Consider the following 20,888-nt stretch of genomic DNA (forward strand, 5'->3'; position numbering starts at 1 on the left):
CAGAGGGAACTTTGTAGATAACCTGTGTTGTGAAGGACCATTTTACCTAGTTAGTGATGATTGAGGATTTATCGTAGAACAACTTTTTTTTGTTAATAATGCAGTATTTAGCATATATTTGAATGGTCCTATTATATTAAAGGTTGAGAGCACCGAATCTTAACCACTAGACCACCAACGAGGGTATATTAAAGCTTTGAAAACAGAATTAGGTCCTGAAAAGCGAGGTTTCAAATGCAGAACTGAGTAGTTTGGAGTCAGATAGGAGTCAGAGAGAACAGGGAGGTCAGCTGTGTAGGTCATAAATGTATAGCCTTTGCAACTACAACAGAGAGTAGGTACATCACATAAGCTACATTGTATTGCAGATTTTGAGCTTCCTCTAGTGTGGTGATCTGTGTGTGACTTAAAACAGTTACAGATATTTTTGGTGCAGTTACTCTGGTGTTAGCTCAACCATGTTAAATCTCATAGCTGCAGAAGAATAGCTGTTGAAATATTTTTGTAGATCTTAGATCAAAGCTGCTTAAACATTGTGCTTTTTGACATACCTAAGTTAGAGCACCTGAATCTATAGTTTTTACTTTAGTGATTCTCCATGAAAAAAATAGGTATCCCTATGCGGCCTTATGTTGATGATATTCCCTATGTTGAAAGGCAAAAGATAGTATAAGCAAATGTGGCTAGCTTTATAGTTTCAAAGTTGAATCAAAGTAGAGAACTAGATAACTAGGTAATCAAACTCTTTCTGATAAACTAAGGCAGGCATTTGTGGATACTGTAGAATTGTGTGGTTTTCATCAAGTATCTGTTTTTAAAAAGTGTCTTCTGAAGTGTTTTAATGTACTGCTGAAATCATTTGGTAATGATTTTTCTGTACATCATTTTCTGGTTTCAGGGAAATATATACCTCTGGTTTCAGTAGAATATAGACACTTTCCATTTTCTTGCATGAGCTAAAAATATGAGCTGCCATAAAAATGAAGCCTCTGGTTTTTGGAAATTTCAAGTTAAAGGATAAGTTTTAGGATAATTCAAAAGAAATATCCTGTTAGTTAATTTTAACAGTTAAAAGTTAACTTTGAACTTTTAAAGGTGTTACAGGTAAACACGAGTGAAGATGACCTTAATACCAAATGCAACGGAGTGATTCCTGAGAGTTACTTGTTTAAAACTTTGTATCCTGAGACAGTTTAGTCTGGTTAAAAGAGTAGCAAGATTTTCCAGACATTATGAGAACAAATTGACATAGTTTTGTGTCCAGATATTTAAGCTGTTTGTATATGTATGTTATATTAACTTTGAACATTAAAAAATAGTGGAATATTTGTACGCATATGTGTATATAAATCTTTTCATATTTATAAGCCACTTAACTGTATGCTTGCATATTCATAATGTTCTAACACATTTTTTATGTTCTTTGGCATGATTACATATGTTAAAAATATTTATTAATGTACTATAAAAATATTTTGGCATTTATTAGTACAGTTATTACATTGCACTTTTCATTTTTGGAGAATGTAAGGTGATTTGTGACCATATATTGACAAGACAGAGTTAAATACAGCTCTTAATTTCTGAACTAGTGTTTATACAAATCAAAACTGTAGCTGATACTCCTTACATTCCAAAAATATACACCTCAGAGTAATTTGTTTATAAGAATGAATTAAATTACTGTCAGTTCTTAATTTTGTTCAGTTTATACATATAGTAGAGAGAAGGCAGTGGCAACTCACTCCAGTCATGGACCGAGGGGCCTGGTAGTCTGAAGTCCATGGGGTCGCTGGGAGTCGGACACAACTGAGCAACTTCACTTTCACTTTTCACTTTCCTGCATTGGAGAAGGAAATGGCAGCCCACTCCAGTATTCTTCCTTAGAGAACCCCAGGGACGGGGGAGCCTGGTGGGCTGCCGTCTCTGGAGTCGCACAGAGTCGGACATGACTGAAGCGACTTAGCAGCAGCAGCAGCAGCAGTTGCATAATAAATGCCTTGAGTTGAAGTTCACTATAAGTCTCAAGTGACTGCTGAATCAAAGCCTTATATTAAAAATAACTTTAGTTTGAATAATAGATCATCATTATCTAATCCTTTTAAAATTGACAGTTTACATGCGGTAATGGTTATTCTAATTGGAATATGAAGACTTTCATTCCTTAACCTGTTGGTTATTAGAATGCTTCTTGTACTTGGATATTTGGATGTTACATTCTCCAGAAAGAACATCATAGCAATTATTATTACAGGGTCAGAACAGTGAGTATGTTTGTAATTTTCCAAGTCCAAATAATTTTGTTAGAGTGTTTATCCTGTTACCTTATTGTAGCTACCCATAAATATGTATTTTTTTCCTTATGTCTTGTAAAAAGTTAGTTTTCATAAATTGGTCAGACTTTATACTGAGATTGTAGTTTTCCATATCTACTGTACTTTTTGGCTACTGCTGCTGCTAAGTGGCTTCAGTCATGTCCGACTCTGTGTGACCCACCAGGCTCCCCTGTCCCTGGGATTCTCCAGGCAAGAACACTGGAGTGGGTTGCCATTTCCTTCTCCAATGCATGAAAATGAAAAGTGAAAGGGAAGTCGCTCAGTCGTGTCTGACTCTTAGAGACCCCATGGACTGCAGCCTACCAGGCTCCTCCGCCCATGGAATTTTCCAGGCAAGAGTACTGGAGTGGGGTGCCATTGCCTTCTCCCACTTTTTGGCTATTTCACACTGATTAGATCAAGAATGAATGTACATATTCCAAATAAGAGCTGCTTTCAGGTAAGTGAAAAGTCATACTGGTTCAGAATGAAAATGACATCATTGATCTTTAGTTTTTGGCTCTAGCCTTCAATGATTTTAAATATAATTTTCTATTTTTAGATGCTAATTAGGTTTTCAGTTAAAATTTATGCTATTTTGACTTTTTAGGAATAAATATGCTCATACTTTATTGACTTAGACTTTGTTTTTCCAATGGGTCTAGATTCCAATTATTATTATTTTGCTTTTTCTACTATTTAAATGGCAACATGTGGTTTTATTTTCTCTCTTGGTTTTGATCACATATCATAATACTCTGGTTTACATGTATGCTATATTAAGTATTATATATGTTGCTTTCATATTCAAGATCTTTTTCTCTACCATGCTAAAAATTATTCACCAAAAGAGCAAAGAAAGGAATTTGAAAGATTAGCCTCCATGTAAAAGTGGCCACATTTTGAGTCTACTTATTAATGGTCAAGTTTAAGATTTAAGCTAGATGTTAGCTGAAAATGTTCCCTGACAAATGTATTTCTATAACATCTTAATATTGGCTCCTTTTCTCCCATCCTCAAAGAGTAAACTGTCCCCAAGGCTTACATTTTAGCTTTTCTATCTGGATATTCTTATCTTCAAAGATAATTCAGTATGTATAAAGTCAAGATAGATCCTTGTCTTGCTAAGGGAATTATTCTCCAAGCTTTCTGTGTTCCCTGCACCCAGGCACCCAGACTTGAAGTAGTCATTTAAGACATGTCATATGTCACTTTCTCTCTGCTTATAAAATCATCTTATTAACTGCTTCCTTAAGATGTCCTCTCTATTAATGATTCCTGTGGCTGCTACTTAGTCAGTCTCATATAACCGGATACCTGGGTGGAGTAATTTCTGTAACAAACCCTGAATGCCAATCAGGTGCTAGGTAGGCGTTGTGCATTGTGCACGTGGTCACTGCTCTGGGGAATGTCTAATGCAGGAACCAGATAGCTAAAGAGATAGTTCACTACAGTCTGATTAGTGAATGTTGTGATAATGATAAGCACAGGGGGTCTTGGGGCCACAAAGGAAGGGCATCAGCCATTTAATTGCTACTCTTGACTCTAGAATTATTGTATTCCAATCTGTTCCACATTCAGCTTATCCTCCTTTGTCATTGCTTCCTTCATGTCCTTTTTCTGATCAAGAACATGATTTCTCTTAAATTCATCTCCCTTTAGTTTGTCTCTTCCCCCTGTCACTTTTCTAACTTTGTTCCAGGCTTAATGTTCCCACCTTAAAAGGAATCTTCTTTTCAGTCCTGGCTCCTAGTACTGCCCCAGAAATATGCCATATTCCATTTCCAATATGATCCCCTTTGCCCTCCTTATCCACTTACCTAAATCCTAGCCATTTCCTAAGCTAGTTCATCTTAGTTCCTACCATTGCCTTGAAACCTGTTAAGCTTGTCCTATCTCCTTTTCTCAACCCTCTAAGCACACTGTTTATAAAATGTCACTGCCTTAGTGATTAGTTGTTAGTGTTACTTTTGTCTCCTCAAGAAGATTGTAAACTCTTCAGGTCAGGCATCTCTTTATGTGATGCTTTTGTATCCTTCATAGAGCCTTGCACAGTGCTGAGCCAAAAAAAAAAATAAAAATCATTGAATTTCAGTAGTGTATAAGCAGGACATTCCCCTCCCACCATCAGTATTAAAGACTGGTGGACATGAGATTATATTTTTTTGATCTACTAGGAAAAGGATGTCTTTGACTAAAAGACAGGCTTTTATTTTATATAAATTGAAGGACAGGAGAAAAAAGAAATACATTTACTGAGTTCTTTTGTCTTTTCAGTCAGTTTGTTCTGAATGCCTGATATGCTGGAGATGATGGAAAAAAACACTTGGCATAAAAGACATGGGTTGAGAATGGCTCTATTATTTATTATGGGGCTCTGAGAAGTGCCCCAAACCTGAGTCTTAGTTTCCTCATCTGTAAAATGGGGTTAATATTACTTAAGGTTGTGATGAAGATTAAATAATAGGTATGGAATGCTTTGTAAACTTCAGAGCAATGTATAAATCTTGCATAGTTTTGTTGTGCTCCCATCTTTATAATTGTGAGTTTCTCGTTTACAAAAATATGGATTTCTGTATGGTATGTTTTGTGATCCATTGATAGTAATTTCTCTGATATTTCCAGATCATACTGGTTTCTTGCCTCTGAAGAGGAAAAAAGTAATGAGTGTGCTATGATAAAGAGCACTAGGAAGGATACTTACCCAGACCTGGGAGTTGTCAGGGCATGCTTCCTGGAGGATGACACTGACATATAAGCTCAGACCTGAAAGATGAGTAAAGGTAGCCAAGGAATGATACAGGGAGGGGATGATAAGGAAATGAGAGAGAGAGTAGCTACACTCTGGAAACTGAAAGAAGCTTCATTTGGCTGGCTCTGAAATTGAATCTAACACTGTACTTAGGTCTGCTAAAAATGAATATATGTGTTGATTATTGTCTCTTGCAGTCTTTAACTCTTTCATAGAAATGATCTTCTGGTATCCTTTTATATTAATGACTAAATATAATTGATTTGCAGGGCATTAACATCTCTTCTTTAGTATAGATAATATTTACTTATTAGAGCTAGAGCAAGAATTGTTTTCTTTAGACATTGGTCCATTTAATTATTTTTAAATTTATTTATTTATTCATTTTTTGGCTATGCTGAGTCTTCACTGTTGCACTCGGGATTTCCCTAGTTGTGGCGAGCGGGGACTACTCTTCGTCACAGTGCGTGGGCTGCTCATTGCAGTGGCCTCTGTTGCTGATCACAGGCTCTAGGTGCAGAGGCTTCCGTCGTGGTAGCACGCAGGCTCAGTAGTTGTGGCACATGGCCTTGGTTGCCCCATGGCATGCAGGATCTTCCCAAACCAGGGGTCGAACCCATGTCTGCGGTATTAGCTTGCGGAGTCTCAACCACTGGACCGCCAGAAAAGGCCCACTGGTACATTTTAATTGTGTTCTCTTTAGTCTGCATTTACTCTATAACTACCAGCTGCCTCCTTCATGTCCATTTTTCAAACTAGTAAGGAAATTGGAAAATTGGTTTTGGAGGAGTTTTGTTTGCTTTTGTCTATAAAAACATTTACTCTGGCATGGTTTCAGATATTTGGGTTGTATTTATAAGGTTAGGGACACTCATTTCTGCTCAGTTTAGGAAGAATGGGGAGAAATCTGGGAAAATGTTAGAATTAGAAATTCCATAATAGAAAGCCTCTAGAATGGCACCTGGCAAAAATAAACTTTCAGTAAGCTACCGGATGCATGAATGTGCTGCGTTAGTATAGGCAGAACACATTAAGAGAAGAGAAGAAGAAAGAAAATGACAGACTGCTAGGTTAGCGTCTGTAAGCTGACAACCGGGAAGTAAGTTTCTAAGAAAACGGCAGGCATCTATAAGGAGGCAGGAGCCTAGATGTGCAGTCTCTCATTAACTATATTTTGCTCAGTGAAGCTTCGATATGACATGAATTTTAAAATCATATATCAGAGCTTGGTTAAAACCATAGTAAGCTTCATTCAATTTAGTTCTCATGAGCAAACAAACTAACAAAATACTCCTGCTTATCTGCTATAAATCATATGGAAGATCTGAGGGATATTCTAGAGAGAGAGAGAGAGAGAGAGAGAGAAGGCCCTCAAGCACTGAGCTATAGGAAGAAGCCTAACAAGTACAGCGTTTGGCTCAAGACTTGTGAAAATGCTATTCAAAGCCTTATGGGGAGGATCAGCTTTCAGCAGACCACCACATCATAACAGCACTTTCCTGTAATAATAAAAAAAGATAATTAAGGAGAGGGGTATTATCGTTACCAGGGTTTTTAATGCTGATGAAATTGGTTGGTATTGGAAACACAAGCTGACAATAACATGAAGTCATTGATTTTAATAACTCCCTCTCCACACCCACCCCCCAACCCTACCCCCTGGTTTTCTATCCTGATTTTCTTTAAGATCATAGTTTGCCAATTACAGGACTTTTTTAGGAGTATAACTTTAATGGTTGACAAAAAGTTTCTATATGTTGTAGAGCTCTGCCACCTAAAAGAGAAGTTAGGAGAGATGCTCAGCAAGTATTTTGGCATACGAAAGAAAGATAACTTATAATGTTTCAATATGTTAGTGCTTAAGCATGATCATGTTAGAAAACTCAGTGAGGTATGAAAGCAAGAGCTGTAACTGTGGACTAATATTGGTATGGTATTGATGACCCCATCTACCATGAGTGCCACTTATTTGATTTTCAAAATGAAGTAACTTTTAATAAAAAGTTTAATCTCCCTTTTATTTACAAGGCAGGTACAATACTGAAAAGTACAGTTTTCTTGAAGATTGTGCAAAAACTGCTTTCTGTTTTAAAACTATGGCCAGAAATTTCCAGACACCTTCATAAACTTCTGAAGTATCCCTGGGAGGCTCTGATGCCTTCTTCCACAAGAAGAAGAAGGTTTGAGAACCATAGAGTTTTTATATTAAGATAGCACTACTGACCAATTACCTTAAGTTTTTTTTTTTTTTTTTTGTTAAACATTTTATTAGTACTGGGCTTGCTGCTGCTGCTGCTAAGTCCTTCAGTCATGTCCGACTCTGTGCGACCCTATAGACGGCAGCCCACCAGGCTCCTCCGTCCCTGGGATTCTCCAGCAAGAATACTGGAGTGGGTTGCCATTTCCTTCTCCAATGAATGCATGCATGCTAAGTCGCTGCAGTCGTGTCCGACTGTGTGCGACCCTATGGACAGCAGCTCACCAGGCTCCTCCATCCACAGGATTCTCTAGGCAAGAATAGTGGAGTGGGTTGCCATTTCCTTCTCCAAGTACTGGGCTTATTTTGAGCTGTTTATTTTTTCTCTGCCTGTCCTTTGAGAACAACCATGTGTTTGTGAACCAACTGGTCATTGACAGAGATACTCTTATTGTGAAAAAGAGTTTCACTCCCAGAGAAATGGAGATCTGAGTGTAGCAAGAGTAAAAAATACTGGTGAATAAATGGGAAATATAAAAGATATTTTCTGGGACTTCCCTGGTGGTCCAGTGGCTAAGACTCTGTGCTCCCAATGCAGGGGGCTGCAGTTCAATACCTGTTCAGGGAACTTGATCTCACATGCCACAACTAAGACCTGGTGCAGCCAAACAAGTAAATATCTTTAAATAAAAGATGTTTTCGTATTTTTTAATCTCCTTAAAAGTGACAGTTTAAGCAAAAATTGTACAATATAGAAAATTCCCTGGCTGTCCAGTGGTTAGGACTCTGTACTTTCACTGCAGGGGTCCAATCCCTGGTGGGGAAACTAAAATCCCTCAAACCTCATGATGCAGCCAAAAAAAATAGTACAATATATCATGTTGTTTCTAACTAGTTCAAAGATGTATAACAGCAGGTCAAAGAATGAATGGGAAGATGGAAGTATATTTGCAAGGCTCTTATAGTTCACATGAAGTAGGACACTATCCCTTGAAGACTGTGATAAGTTAAAAGGTACATATTGTAAACTGTAAATCTACCACTACAAAACAACAAAACAAAACCCAAAGAGGTACAGCTAGTCAGACAATAAAGGAGATAAAATGGAATCACGGAAATATTCAGTCCAAGGAAGTCAGAAAAAGAGGAAAGTAAAATCATGGTCCCTGAAACAAGGTCAGGTCCATTCCTTGGGCTGGCTGCTTTTACTGCCTACTGCCAGAGCTATACATGAGAAGATGGCCTGTGTTTCTTTTTATTCAAAAGATTGGTGGCCTTTTTTTTTTTTTTAAGAACTCGGCTTTCTTTGTATTGAAAGTCTTTTGCTGATTCGCAAGCTGTCTCTTACTCCCCCTCCACTGCCCTCCTGTTTCATAGCCCCAGGTTTGCACAGCCCTGTCTCTGTCCTGGTTAGCAGTCCAAGTGGAGAAGCGTCAGGGTTTTACTTTGTCACTAACATCTGTACTTGACAGTCCAAGATGCTGTAAAATAAAGATAAATTAGTACCTCAACACATCTTACCCTTTTCTCTTTTCCTTGAATTCAGAGACATGAAAAATGCTGTAATTGGAAACAACAAGCAGAAAGCCAACCTCATTGTTTTAGGAGCTGTTCCAAGGTAAGTTTGCTACCATCCCCTTTTCTGCTGTTCATATGAAGTTTCAGATGTGTTCTCATTCTCAATCATAAGACTCATCTTTTTTCTGTATTGTCTGTCCTACTTTTTTTTTTTTTTAAATAAATGCTTTGAAGTATATGAAGCATCTCTTAAAAAAAAAAATAAGGTACCAGGGAATGGAATATATGAATACCTTTTAGAGGTTTGGGAAGATCATTGACCCTGCCATAAAAGGACACGTTGGGTAGATAAGCAGTGTACATCAACCTGATTCTTCCTTGTCTCCTCAGAGCTCTGGCAACTTTTATATGATTGGATAATAATTTCTTAGGATTCTCAAAACCCTTTTTAAAATTAAAAAAAAAAATTTTTTTTTGACCCTGCTTTTCTAGTTTTAGAATTTGCTGGCATTTAAATTTACATAGAAAGTTTCATGTCTTCTGATGAAGCTATTAAGCTTCTTTTTGGCAGACAGTGACAATTGTTTAACTGCTTCTTTGCCTTTGCTACCCAGAATTAAGTTTTATGTGCAGTTATAAATTTTTCATTCTGAATTTTTAAATGTTTTGGTTTTCTCTCTTCTCTTTTTTCTTTCCTGTCTTTTAATGTAGGATTATTTAATGGTTTTGTTGTTTATATTATAATCAACCATTGATAACTGTAAAGCTGTCAGCAGCCTTTCTTAGGGGACTAGTGCTCAGTATATATAAATACGCTTTAGGGAGCATGAAGGATGTACCTTAGAACATAAAGGAGATAGTCATATGTTGTAGACAATTGGAATTTGGGGAGTAGTTTTTTGACAGGCTAGCCTAGAATAGAATAAGATCTTTTGATGCCCCAAATAGGAGAACTAGAGAAAGAAGAGAACTTCCCTTGTTTGAAGAACTGCACAACAACTCTGAGTATTCCCTCTAGGCTAGATGTCTGTGATCTCTGAACTGTAGTAGTGGATATTCAGGGTCCTTAAGATCCACCAGCACTTGGCTTTGGGTGTCTTCATATCTTGGAGTGGCAGATAATGTAGACTGTCGTGCTGGCTGTTTCCATAGACATCACTTGTGGACAACTCTCAGATTTGAAGTTCTGATACACTAAGATTATATGATAATTCTGTTGTTCAAAAAGAAGAAAATCTCTTTTGGTTCTCCGCCCTGCTGATATTCCTTTATTAAATTAACAGCTTATATAAAGATATGGCCATTTCCTAGCAGCCTGTAAACTCACCTACCATATTTTCAGTGTGTAGGATGTATTGGTAGCCTTTTTCTGTAACATTACTTTTAGCTAATGTTTACTTTTAAGTTTTTTAGTCTCTTCTGTTTATCAAGTTCTTTCTTTTTAGATTATTGTACTTGCTTCAGCAAGAAACCTCAAGCACAGAATTGAAAACTGAATGTGCAGTGGTATTGGGAAGTCTTGCTATGGGTACTGAAAACAATGTTAAGTCTCTACTAGATTGCCATATTATCCCTGCCTTACTGCAAGGTATGTAAGGAAGTCATTTTTATACAGGTAAAAAGTAGAATCAGTTTGCAGCGTTTTAAATATGAGTTGAAAGCATGAGTCTCAGATCTGTTTTCTCTTAACAGGACTACTGTCCCCAGACCTGAAGTTCATTGAAGCTTGCCTCAGATGCCTGCGCACCATCTTCACCAGTCCCGTCACTCCAGAGGAACTACTGTATACAGTGAGTTTTAGGTGTTTTTCAATCATCAAGTTACATTTTTACTAACAGCATACTTTTGATTTACTTAGCATCTCATAACTGATCTCAGTTGTGATAATTATGTTATAGAAAAGTCTCAAGAAGTATTTGAATTGCTAATTTGCAAATATCAAATGTTCTAGGCTTTGTAAAGCAGTGAAAGATAGTCCCAGACCTTGAGAAATTTATAAGCTTGGGGTTTTTTGTTGTTTTTTGTTTTGTAAAGACCCTTCTTAATTTCTTAATATGTACACATAAAGGAAACACATTTAATGCACTCACTATAGGTTAAATCTGGTAGAAGAAGCTTTATGGAGAAGGTAGAATTTGACCTGGTCTTGAATAATGGATAAGATTTCAAAAAGTGTAGAGAAAAGAAGCTGTTCTAGGACATATCTTTGAAAAAGAGAATATGCAGGACAGTGGACAGAACAGTTTAATGCAGGAAGGGAATCATTGTTCATTTCAGCTGGAGAGGTGAACCAGAAGCACTTGTTAGAGGCTTACTTACCAGGCTAGGATCAGAGAATACATGTGAGAGAATCTAAAGATCTTCAGAGTCATTCATTGATTTTTAAAAACTTCAGGGATTATTAGGGTGTATTTTTATCTGTTGCTTATCTGGGGCTTTCTTAATAAAATTATCACGGCTAGTATTTTTTAAACTCCCTTATCCACAATTCACAGTAAGAATTATATTTTCCACTGCTACACTGTGTGTGGGGGGTGGGAGGTGGGGGCGCAGAGTGGTCGTGGGAGTATCTTGAGATAGTCTTCACAAAACAATTGCATAAATGTGGTGCCTTCTGACTTCTATTTTATTCTTTTTCATTTTAAAAAATGCTGGTTGTGATTCTCTGAGCTGAGATGTAGAATCATAGTTTCAAAGTGGACACATATGTATTAGAGATCTTGTCCAGGGTCATGTTTTACAAATACTTCAAGAATATAAGTAGTCAGGAGGCACAGGCAAAGCAAGCAGGGAGAGGGACATGTCACGTGCCTTCAGAGTTTGTTTTTCCTACATTAGACACTTGCTCCTCTGGCCTGTAATGATGCCTAAGGTCTGTAAATGAGGCTTGTGGGTCATCTCACACAGCAGGAAGCTAAATTATGAAGCATCTCGAATTTGCACCTCAAGGATTTGTGTAACATTCTTTGGGGAGCCATGCCTCATAAATCCAGACCATTTACTACAGTGGTTCTCAAACTTGAGCAGGCACCAAAATTACCTGGAGAGCTTATTAAACACAGAATCCTGGACCCTACCTCCCGAGTTTCTGATTCAGTCAGTGTGGGATGGGGCCTGAGAATATGCATTTCCAATAAGTTGACTGAACTGGACTGAATAAGTTTACCAATAATTGGTAAACTTTAGTATCTGGTAAACCAGATGCTACTGGTCTGTGAACCTGTCTTTGAGAACCACTGGTTTACTGTAAGCACTTCTAAATTGAGGAAGCATTCTCACAGCATTCTATATAGAACTCTCCATCTGAATATGAGTCTGTTTACTTAAGGATTTCCGATTGTCATTTTTACAAAGAAATTAAGCCAATCTTTCATCTTCTTTACCCTAGAAGTTTTTCCCCCAACCCTCAGCCCAGTAATGGGGAAGGAATTGACCCTGGTCAACTTACTCAGCTCCTTCCTTCTCTCTCTCTAAATTGATTTCATGATCTACTAATGGATTGTGGTGCATAATTTGGAGAATGCTGTTATATACCAACTTAGCTTCTTTTTGCAAGAAAAATTAAGACACAGGGACTTAAGGGACTTTCATAGGATACCTAAATTATGAAACAATTTTATGCCTCAGAGACGGTGGAGACTGAAAAATGTTGGGTGGGATAATGACAGAGAGTAGTATTTCAGTGTAACTAACTGACATCTGTGGGTAGGATTGTATAGAGACCAGCTGCCATAGCAACTCAGGCACTAAACTAACGAGCACACAATCCTGTTGAAGAGGGCAGAATGTCTAGTTTTAAATTGTTTATAAGATGAGTGACTTTGGGGGAAATTATGTAACTGTTCTTTGCCTTGTTTAATCAACCAGAAACTGCAGATATGTAACACAGCAGCTTGCAGTATCTTAGTTCCCTGGCCAGGGATTGAACGTTGGGCCCACAGTAGTGAACACCCTGAGTCATAACTGCTGGACTGCCAGGAAGTTCCCTCATTTTGTGTTTAAACTGTTTATGACAACACAGGGTTATAACAAGCAAGGGGAAAAGATTCTATTTGTAGGCATCTTCTACAAAAATAGCCTACTGTTTTCCTACTTAGCTTTTATGTGTCTTGGGCATTCTTTTCGTACTGAGGGAAACCCCACAAACCCTGTTTATCCCAACAGTGGTATTCTTTTACGTTTCCTTCCTTGCTCTCTGTTGTCTTTTGTCAAAGTGTGGTCTGTGGACCAGCAACATCATTAGTTGGGAGTTTGATAGAATGCCAAATCATAAGTCGTACTTCAGACCTACAGAATCAGTCTATACATACAAAATATCCCCTGAGAACATACATGCAATGTGCGTTCATATCTGAAAAGCATTGCTGCAGGACCTACAACAGCATTGACTAGGGCACTCGAGCTACGTCTCCTTTTCCATCTGTGGTTTGGGCCAAATATCCTCTCAATGTTTAAATCATGAAAGAGCAGATTTTTTGAGAGCCCTGAGGCAGATTGGGTGGATTCTTCTTTCTTCTGTACCATCATGTATGTTGTGAAGTGTCAGTAGTAGGCAGAGAGTGGGCTGTAAGTGAGAAGCTGCTATTATATAAACTGTCTTGTCTTGTGAAGACAGAAATTAGCTCACTACAGTTATTAGAAGTGTTAATCTGTTACTGATACTTACCATAACATCTCAGACTTCAAAATTGTGAACTTTTATTTTAATACAGTAATTCCTCCTTATAAGCTATGTAATAAGTATTTATCTTATTAATTATGTCACATTTTGGTTTTGGAATAGATTATGTCAAGTCTTATTGAAATGATTTTATTTTATTGTGGGGATGTTTATGGGAGAGAGATTGAGAATATCTTGTTCTTGTATTTTATTATCAAGCATGAAAATTGAAGCCCCTTTCCTTGTCCTTTGCCTAGACAGTTTTGATTACATGTTGCTTTTGTGTTGCTATGTTCCTTAAACAGACTTGATTTACTGTCATTAAGATAAGAGGCTTACATGTGTACCTGTCCTTGGAAATCAGTGTTAAAGACACTCACCGAGTCTGAGTTCCCTGTTGCTCTGCTCTGCTTCCCTTTCACTGCAGGATGCCACGGTGATACCGCACCTCATGGCGCTGCTTAGCAGGTCCCGCTACACCCAGGAGTACATCTGTCAGATCTTCTCACACTGCTGTAAAGTAAGAACCAGGATAACTGTTCTCTATAATGTAAACACTTGTATGCCCTCAGGAGATGTGCCTTCTTGGTATGTCCTCCTGGAGCTAATCTATACACATATAAGCAGACCTATGTATATAATTTCCCCTCTTTTTTTTTTTTTGACACAAATAGTAACAGACCATACATACTGTTCTGTACCTTGCATTTTTTACTTAACATTTTGAGGGATATTCCATATCAGTACATAAGGAGCTTCCTCTTTCTTTTTTAAAAAACAGATGAATAGTATTTTATTGTATAGATGTACAATAATTTATTCAACTTTTTTTCTACCATTGGGCATTTAGCTTGTTTCCAGTCTTGTGCAGTCAGTGCTGCAACAAATACCCTGTATGCAAGACATTTTTATAATTTACAAGCACCCTCATGCCACTAACAGAACTCAGCTTTCTTTTAGCCTGATAAGTAGCATTTGCTAGCTCTGCTCAGGATTATCCATCAGTTTAAATAGTTAAATATAACTAGACTTCAGGAAACATTGTAGCATGTATAAACCCATGGAGCAGTGACAATAGTAATAGCCTAAAATACAATATTGATTTCCCTACTGATACACTAACAACATGTGTCTTTGAAAACAACTGATCTGATGATCTCTGTATTGTCATTAATTATAAAAATTTTTTATTTTTGTATTGTTTACATACAAGCCTGAAGTTATAAGATTTGTAATAGCATTTTAAGACTGATCTACAAATTTGCATATACTAGTATCAATATGAAATAAATTTACATACTTTGGTCAGGGGAGATAAAGAGGTTTCTAAAACATTTGTTTTCTAAGCTAATCATCATTAAAGTTTTGAAATTCTCTCCTTGATTTATTAAGAAGCAAAAGAAGGCTAGTAAGAATATTGATTGAAACCCTAACTTCTAAGTTGTTGCCACTTCCTAAGCAGTTATTCAGATTTTGAGACCAATTATTTGGTGTTTAGTTTAGGAACATGAGGGCTTATGTACTTCCTACCTTGAGGAGACTGCTTCACTAACTCCAGGTTCATGCAGGTTGATTTGGAGAGATTCAAGAGAGACTTAATAAGAATAGAACAATAGTTCCTCCTCTTTAGTTGGCTCAGCTACTCATTCCTTCATTGTAATTGTTTTTACACAATCCTGTCTACAACCACAGAAGGAAGAGGTTCTTTTGTAACATATTTGCTGCAATTTGGACAAAGGATGTGAGGAATTAAAAGGTACAATGTCTTGTAAGCGATGGAGAACAGTATGTACAGAGAATTGCTTTGTGTTTCACCATAATTTCTAAACATAACTCCAAGACTGAAAACAATCTAAATGTCTAACTATCTGTGTATATATGTAGTATTTATATGGGGCCTCCCTGGTGGCTCAGTGGTAAAGAATCCACCTGCCAATGTAGACATCACGGGTTCAGTCTCTGGGTTGAGAAGGTCCCCTGGAGAAGGAAACTGGCAACCATTCCAGTTTTCTTGCCTGGGAAATCCCATGGACAGAGGAGTCTGGCAGGCTACAGTCCATGGGGTCACAAAAGAATCAGATACAACTTAGCAACTATACAACAAGTATTTATATATAGTATTTTTTATATATAAATATATAGTATTAGTTTACCATTTGTGTTAAAATGGGGGAAAGAATATACTTGGGTATTTGTTTGTATATATGTGAAACGTCTTGAAGAGTATAAAATAATCTATTAGTATTAGGTCACCTGAAAGCGGGGACAGATTGGCTGAATACAATGGGAGAGCAGTGAAGTACAGGGAGTAAAGGCAGCCCCCTGCCCACTTAGCTGTTCTGCTGAACATTACCTGTATATAAGTCAGCATGTTAAAATTTGTAAGCCAAGGCTAACTGAGGCTTATCTTCATAATTTATTCTAGTAATGTATTTATTAATAGGTAAGAAAAAAATGGATCAGATTCTTAGAAGACCCTTCTTTTCTTTGGCTTCCCCATCATAATCTCCACCACTACCCTTATAATGAATAAGCCAGAGACTCATGTTTCAAATGAGTCAATTCAAATAGAGCATTTAGAGCAGGGCCCCACAGGTAGCAGATACCCAATAAGGAGTGCCTGTAATTGTAACTGCAGATGCATGGGTGAGAATGAGGTAGGAAAAGAATACACTTCAAGCCTGTGCCCTGGGAATGTCAGTATTTTCAGTTATTATAAAAGCAAGTTTGTACTGTTCTGAGTGGATATATACTGATAAATAATATCAAGAAGTTGTAGCCCTGGGAATGTCAGTATTTTCAGTTATTATAAAAGTAAGTTTGTACTGTTCTGAGTGGATATATACTGATAAATAATATCAAGAAGTTGTACTCTGGGAATTTGTCCTCATACCCTAAGAATCTGCACTGAGATGCAGCTTTACTAATATTCAACAAAACATTGTTTATAATAGTGAGACATTAGAAACTACTTAAAATATGTAATGGGGGTTTGCATGAGTAAACTGTGGAATATTATGTGGTGATTAGAAGTTAGAAAATATATAGGATCAATTAAACTTCAATTTTTTAAATGTGTGAAAATTAAGACAGAAATTGCTGTTTGTTTGTTTTTTTTAAGTACTCTTAATAATAGATACGGAGAAGGCAATGGCACCCCACTCAAGTACTCTTGCCTGGAAGATCCCATGGATGGAGGAGCCTGGAAGGCTGCAGTCCATGAGGTCGCTGAGGGTCGGACACGACTGAGCAATTTCCCTTTCACTTTTCACTTTCATGCATTGGAGAAGGAAATGGCAACCCACTCCAGTGTTCTTGCCTGGAGAATCCCAGGGATGGGGGAGCCTGGTGGGCTGTCGTCTATGGGGTCGCAGAGAGTTGGACACGACTGAAGTGACTTAGCAGTAGCAGCAGCAGCAATAATAGATAAAATGTTTAGGAGCCTATAAAATAGAATATGGCTCTTTTACTACTCAGAGGTAATAAAATGCTAATCTTTCCACTTCAAATGATGGATATTTTGGTCTAAGAAAGAATGAGCATCTGTAAGATCGTTATTAGCTAAACAGTGAATTAGAGAAGCTAGTATAAGAGCTCTTTTTCTACACTAGGAACTGGTTTCTTCTGTTGAATCCAGACAGATAGCCTACTTTTTGATGCTACACTTTTATGTCCTAAATAATGATAAACATGAAATACCATCCTTGTTTGGCTTTAATTGACTTTTCATTATTTGAGTGGATGGGTGGGATATAAAAGAAATGAATTAAGTACTGGGAAAATTGAAGCCTTGCATTAACCTTTAGTCACTTTGAAGATCTTCAATAAATTGATTAGTAGAAAACAGAGTCAGTAAAGAATAAAATACATGAATTTTCCTATTTCTTCACCTACTAACTCTAAGAAGTAGTAATTTTAAAAGAAATGAGAGAGAAAGAGAACTAAAACATGTTTACTTCCCAGTTACAGAGTGTTGTTTCCCACCAGCCACTGCTCAGACCTCCCTGATGTGTGGAAGTAGCTTGGGCTCTGGTCCAGTTTCTCTTGCAGCTGATTAGTTTTAGACTTCCTCTGACTAAGTCATCAGTCTTAAGTTATAAGAATGACTACACTGTCTCCTTGGGCATAGGAGATAAGGGTGTGCAAGTGAAATGCAAAATTTGGAGTGCTTCTATTGCTATAATGATGAGGGCCAACGTCAGAATATTCTGTGCCCCCTTCCTTATTCTGGGGAGGTAAGGGGCCAGCGAGCCGTTCTAGAGAACTGAGATGAGAGGTAAACTGTGACGGCCCTTTGCAGGACTAAAAACAGTGTCTACCCTGCTCTTTGGGAATGGGTTTATACAAATGTAGAACTGAAAATCCTACATTGCAATGAATGTGGTTTTCCCTTTTTAAGTAAATGTATTATTGGAATGAATTATTACTCTTCTTAATGTATTTTCTCTTTTCTTACAGGGTCCAGATCATCAAACAATTTTATTTAACCATGGTGCAGTTCAGAATATTGCTCACCTACTAACCTCAGTATCTTACAAAGTAAGATGTTAAAAATTATGGCCTGATTTTTATGTTTTATTTTTAGTTTTTAGAGTCTTGGTCTGGAAAGAGGCCCACATATTTTGTTGTTTCTTTGGTAGATATTGTGATCAAGAATCGTATTTTACCAGTAAAATGTTGTGAGGCATTGTTTTTCCTACAGAATGCTTTTAAAAGCAATCTACCTTGCCTTTCCTTTTTTTTTTTTTTTTTCTTTTTTTAGGATATGGTTGTGGTATAAATTGCTACTGATTTTTACTTGTGATCATTAGTAATCTCTTCTGGTATGGTGTCAGTGCCAAAGTTGCATGTACCTTGAAGTATGTAGGAGCACTGGCTCACTTGCTAGATTAGGAAAGACTTTGGATTGATTTCCTATTTGAAATCTTTATTTAACCACATTGACTCAAACTTCCAGCATGGTGGTGGTAGTTTAATTGCTAAGTCATGTCCAACTCTTGCAACCCCATGGACTGTGGCCTGCCAGGCTCCTCTATCTGTGGGATTTCCCAGGCAGGCATACCGAAGTGGGTTGCTGTTTCCTTCTCCAAAACTTATAGCATATACCCACATATACATTGACATTTAAAATGTGTTCTATTTTTAATTTTGAGTTAAAAAAAATCAAGGGTTTTCAGGTGTGTTAATTTAATTTCTTTACTATCTTTTATATACAGGTAAGCAGTATCATGATGCTCTGTCAGGCATTTAGTTAAAACTTTGATCGTTTCATTATTGTCCCATTGGTAAGTTGTAGCAAATATTGGGACATTGTCTTTCTTGTGTCACATTAGAACTAAGTATGGTAGGAATTTCTTTTAGAGCAGAGAAGCAGTCATTCTTGTTTTCTATCCATTTATGCTGATCCTAGTCTGCTGTTGTGGTCCTTAGCTTTATTGAAGGTATGGCCTGCTAATATGTATGTTTTCCCTACCCCAGACATCCAGAGTTATTAATAGATCTTGGTGAAGATCTCGGAAGGATAGGAATGGGGACTGGAACCAGCTTGAAACTAGCTAGAGGCAAGGGGAAGAAGTATATGCTAGAACTGCTTCCTCTGCTCTACACAGAGCATTATAGGCTGAGACCAGTCAGCACTTATACATCAACAAACAGTTGCTGGGGTGGTGATCTACTGCTCTTCTTTTCCATCCTCTAGCTTCATTAATTCCCCTAGTTCTTCCTCCATTTCTTTCTTTTCTTTTCCACACTAGACTTCCTTATCTACTACGACAAGTTACAGGTTGTGGAAGGAAAAAGGTTTTGATAACTACTCTTGCCAAGGTTTGCTCCACTGACAAAGTGTCATGAACATATTCTAGGTTCCACCTGTGGGCTTGTGCTTGTGCTGCAGAGCATCACCCAAGTGAGGGACAGGGCTTCCTCACATCCCAGCTACCTATCCTGCCACTCTCAGGCTCCACAGAAGAACCTTAGTCAGACTTAGAAGTAAGGATTAGGTCATTTGGTGAAAACTGAACAGAAAAAAGGAAAACTAACAACTTAATAAACTGTGTCGTGTATGGTCAAAAGTTTGAGCCTAGGTGTCATCCCAGACCAATTACCTAGTTTTGAGGTATAGTAGCATAATTCATGGAGAAGGCAATGGCATCCCACTCCAGTACTCTTGCCTGGAAAATCCCATGGATGGAGGAGCCTGGTGGGCCGCGGTCCATGGGATCGCTAAGAGTCGGACACGACTGAGTGACTTCACTTTCACGCATTGGAGAAGGAAATGGCAACCCACTCCAGTGTTCTTGCCTGGAGAATCCCAGGGACGGGGAGCCTGGTGGGCTGCTGTCTCTGGGGTCGCACAGAGTCAGACATGACTGAAGCGACTTAGCAGCAGCAGCAGCAGCATAATTCATACAGGCTTCCCTGATGGCTCAGTGGTAAAGAATCCACCTGCTAATGCAGAAGATACAAGTTTGATCCCTGAGTTAGGAAGATCCCCTGGAGAAGGAAATGGCAACCCATTCCAGTATTCTTATCTGGGAAATCCCATGGACAGAGGAGCCTGTCAGGCTACTGTCCATGGGGTGGCAAAGAGTCGAACATGACTTAGCAACCAAACAAAAACAACAAAACGCAATTCATAAGTATTTCGAAAGTTGAATTAGTCCTCTTTTGAACTTTTTTATAACTTTCTTTCCTGTTCTCTTCCCTCACTTCAAACTATAAGAGTACTTTTTTTGGTCTTCTCTTCAGTTCTCTGGTTTGCAATTTGGGAAGAAGAAATGTCTCACTTGAAAAGCAATTAGTTATTATTGTTATTAAGTTCCTTTTGCCTTATCAATATTGTATTTTTTACAGCATTCTTTTTAAATTTGATTGGGATTTATCTAATTCAGTTTTAGTTGCTACTTTCCTGTTCTTTCTTTTCCATTATTTCAAAATTAATTTTAACTTTTTATAATTAATTTTAATTTACTGTACTCTTCAGGTATACAAGTCTTATTTTTATTCCCTCAAACCCTTCCTTTAGTACTCTAAGCAGATTTAAATAGTTATTTCTTCAGAAGAGTTTAGAATCTGAGAGATTAAAATTCGTATTTGCAAAATTAAAATAAATACTTTGTTTATTTTTATAGGTTCGAATGCAAGCACTGAAATGCTTCTCAGTTTTAGCTTTTGAAAACCCCCAGGTATCGATGACCCTGGTAAATGGTAGGCTGGAACTTTCAGTGGCACCTACATGATTTAATTTATGAACTTTGTAGATTTAAAAAATTCCTTACTCCTTGTTACTTGTTTTATTTCTAGTTTTGGTTGATGGAGAGTTGTTACCACAGATTTTTGTGAAGATGTTACAGAGGGATAAGCCCATTGAGATGCAGCTGACATCGGCAAAATGGTAAAAGTGAAGATGGTGTGGGAGAACGATCCAGCTTCACCTGTCTACTGTGG

The 20,888-nt window shown here is 37.6% G+C and overlaps 1 protein-coding gene and 1 long non-coding RNA gene across 22 annotated transcripts in view; both read left to right on the forward strand.

The window, feature by feature from the left end:
- The window catches only part of ARMC8 (armadillo repeat containing 8), a 108,890-nt gene that overhangs the window by 34,339 nt on the left and 53,663 nt on the right, over positions 1 to 20,888 (forward strand). For 12 of the 21 annotated variants that reach the window (XM_086359576.1, XM_086360101.1, XM_086359748.1 and 9 more), the window contains 7 exons: positions 8,811 to 8,882; positions 10,228 to 10,370; positions 10,475 to 10,572; positions 13,870 to 13,962; positions 17,901 to 17,981; positions 20,573 to 20,648; positions 20,745 to 20,835. In XM_086359576.1, coding sequence (XP_086215702.1) covers positions 8,811 to 8,882; positions 10,228 to 10,370; positions 10,475 to 10,572; positions 13,870 to 13,962; positions 17,901 to 17,981; positions 20,573 to 20,648; positions 20,745 to 20,835 — 654 coding nt within the window. The remainder of the gene's footprint in view (positions 1 to 8,810; positions 8,883 to 10,227; positions 10,371 to 10,474; positions 10,573 to 13,869; positions 13,963 to 17,900; positions 17,982 to 20,572; positions 20,649 to 20,744; positions 20,836 to 20,888) is intronic. The other 9 variants (XM_086359924.1, XM_086360408.1, XM_086359827.1 and 6 more) reach the window with 3 other exon arrangements.
- On the forward strand, positions 1,096 to 2,264 carry LOC147379161 (uncharacterized). The gene is made up of 2 exons (XR_015148789.1): positions 1,096 to 1,178; positions 2,184 to 2,264. It is a non-coding gene; the product is annotated as an uncharacterized LOC147379161 (long non-coding RNA).

Source organism: Bos grunniens, chromosome 1, assembly GCF_055505025.1.
Source record: "Bos grunniens cultivar Pamir isolate PY7600 chromosome 1, Bosgru_T2T1.0, whole genome shotgun sequence".
NCBI lineage: Eukaryota > Metazoa > Chordata > Mammalia > Artiodactyla > Bovidae > Bos > Bos grunniens.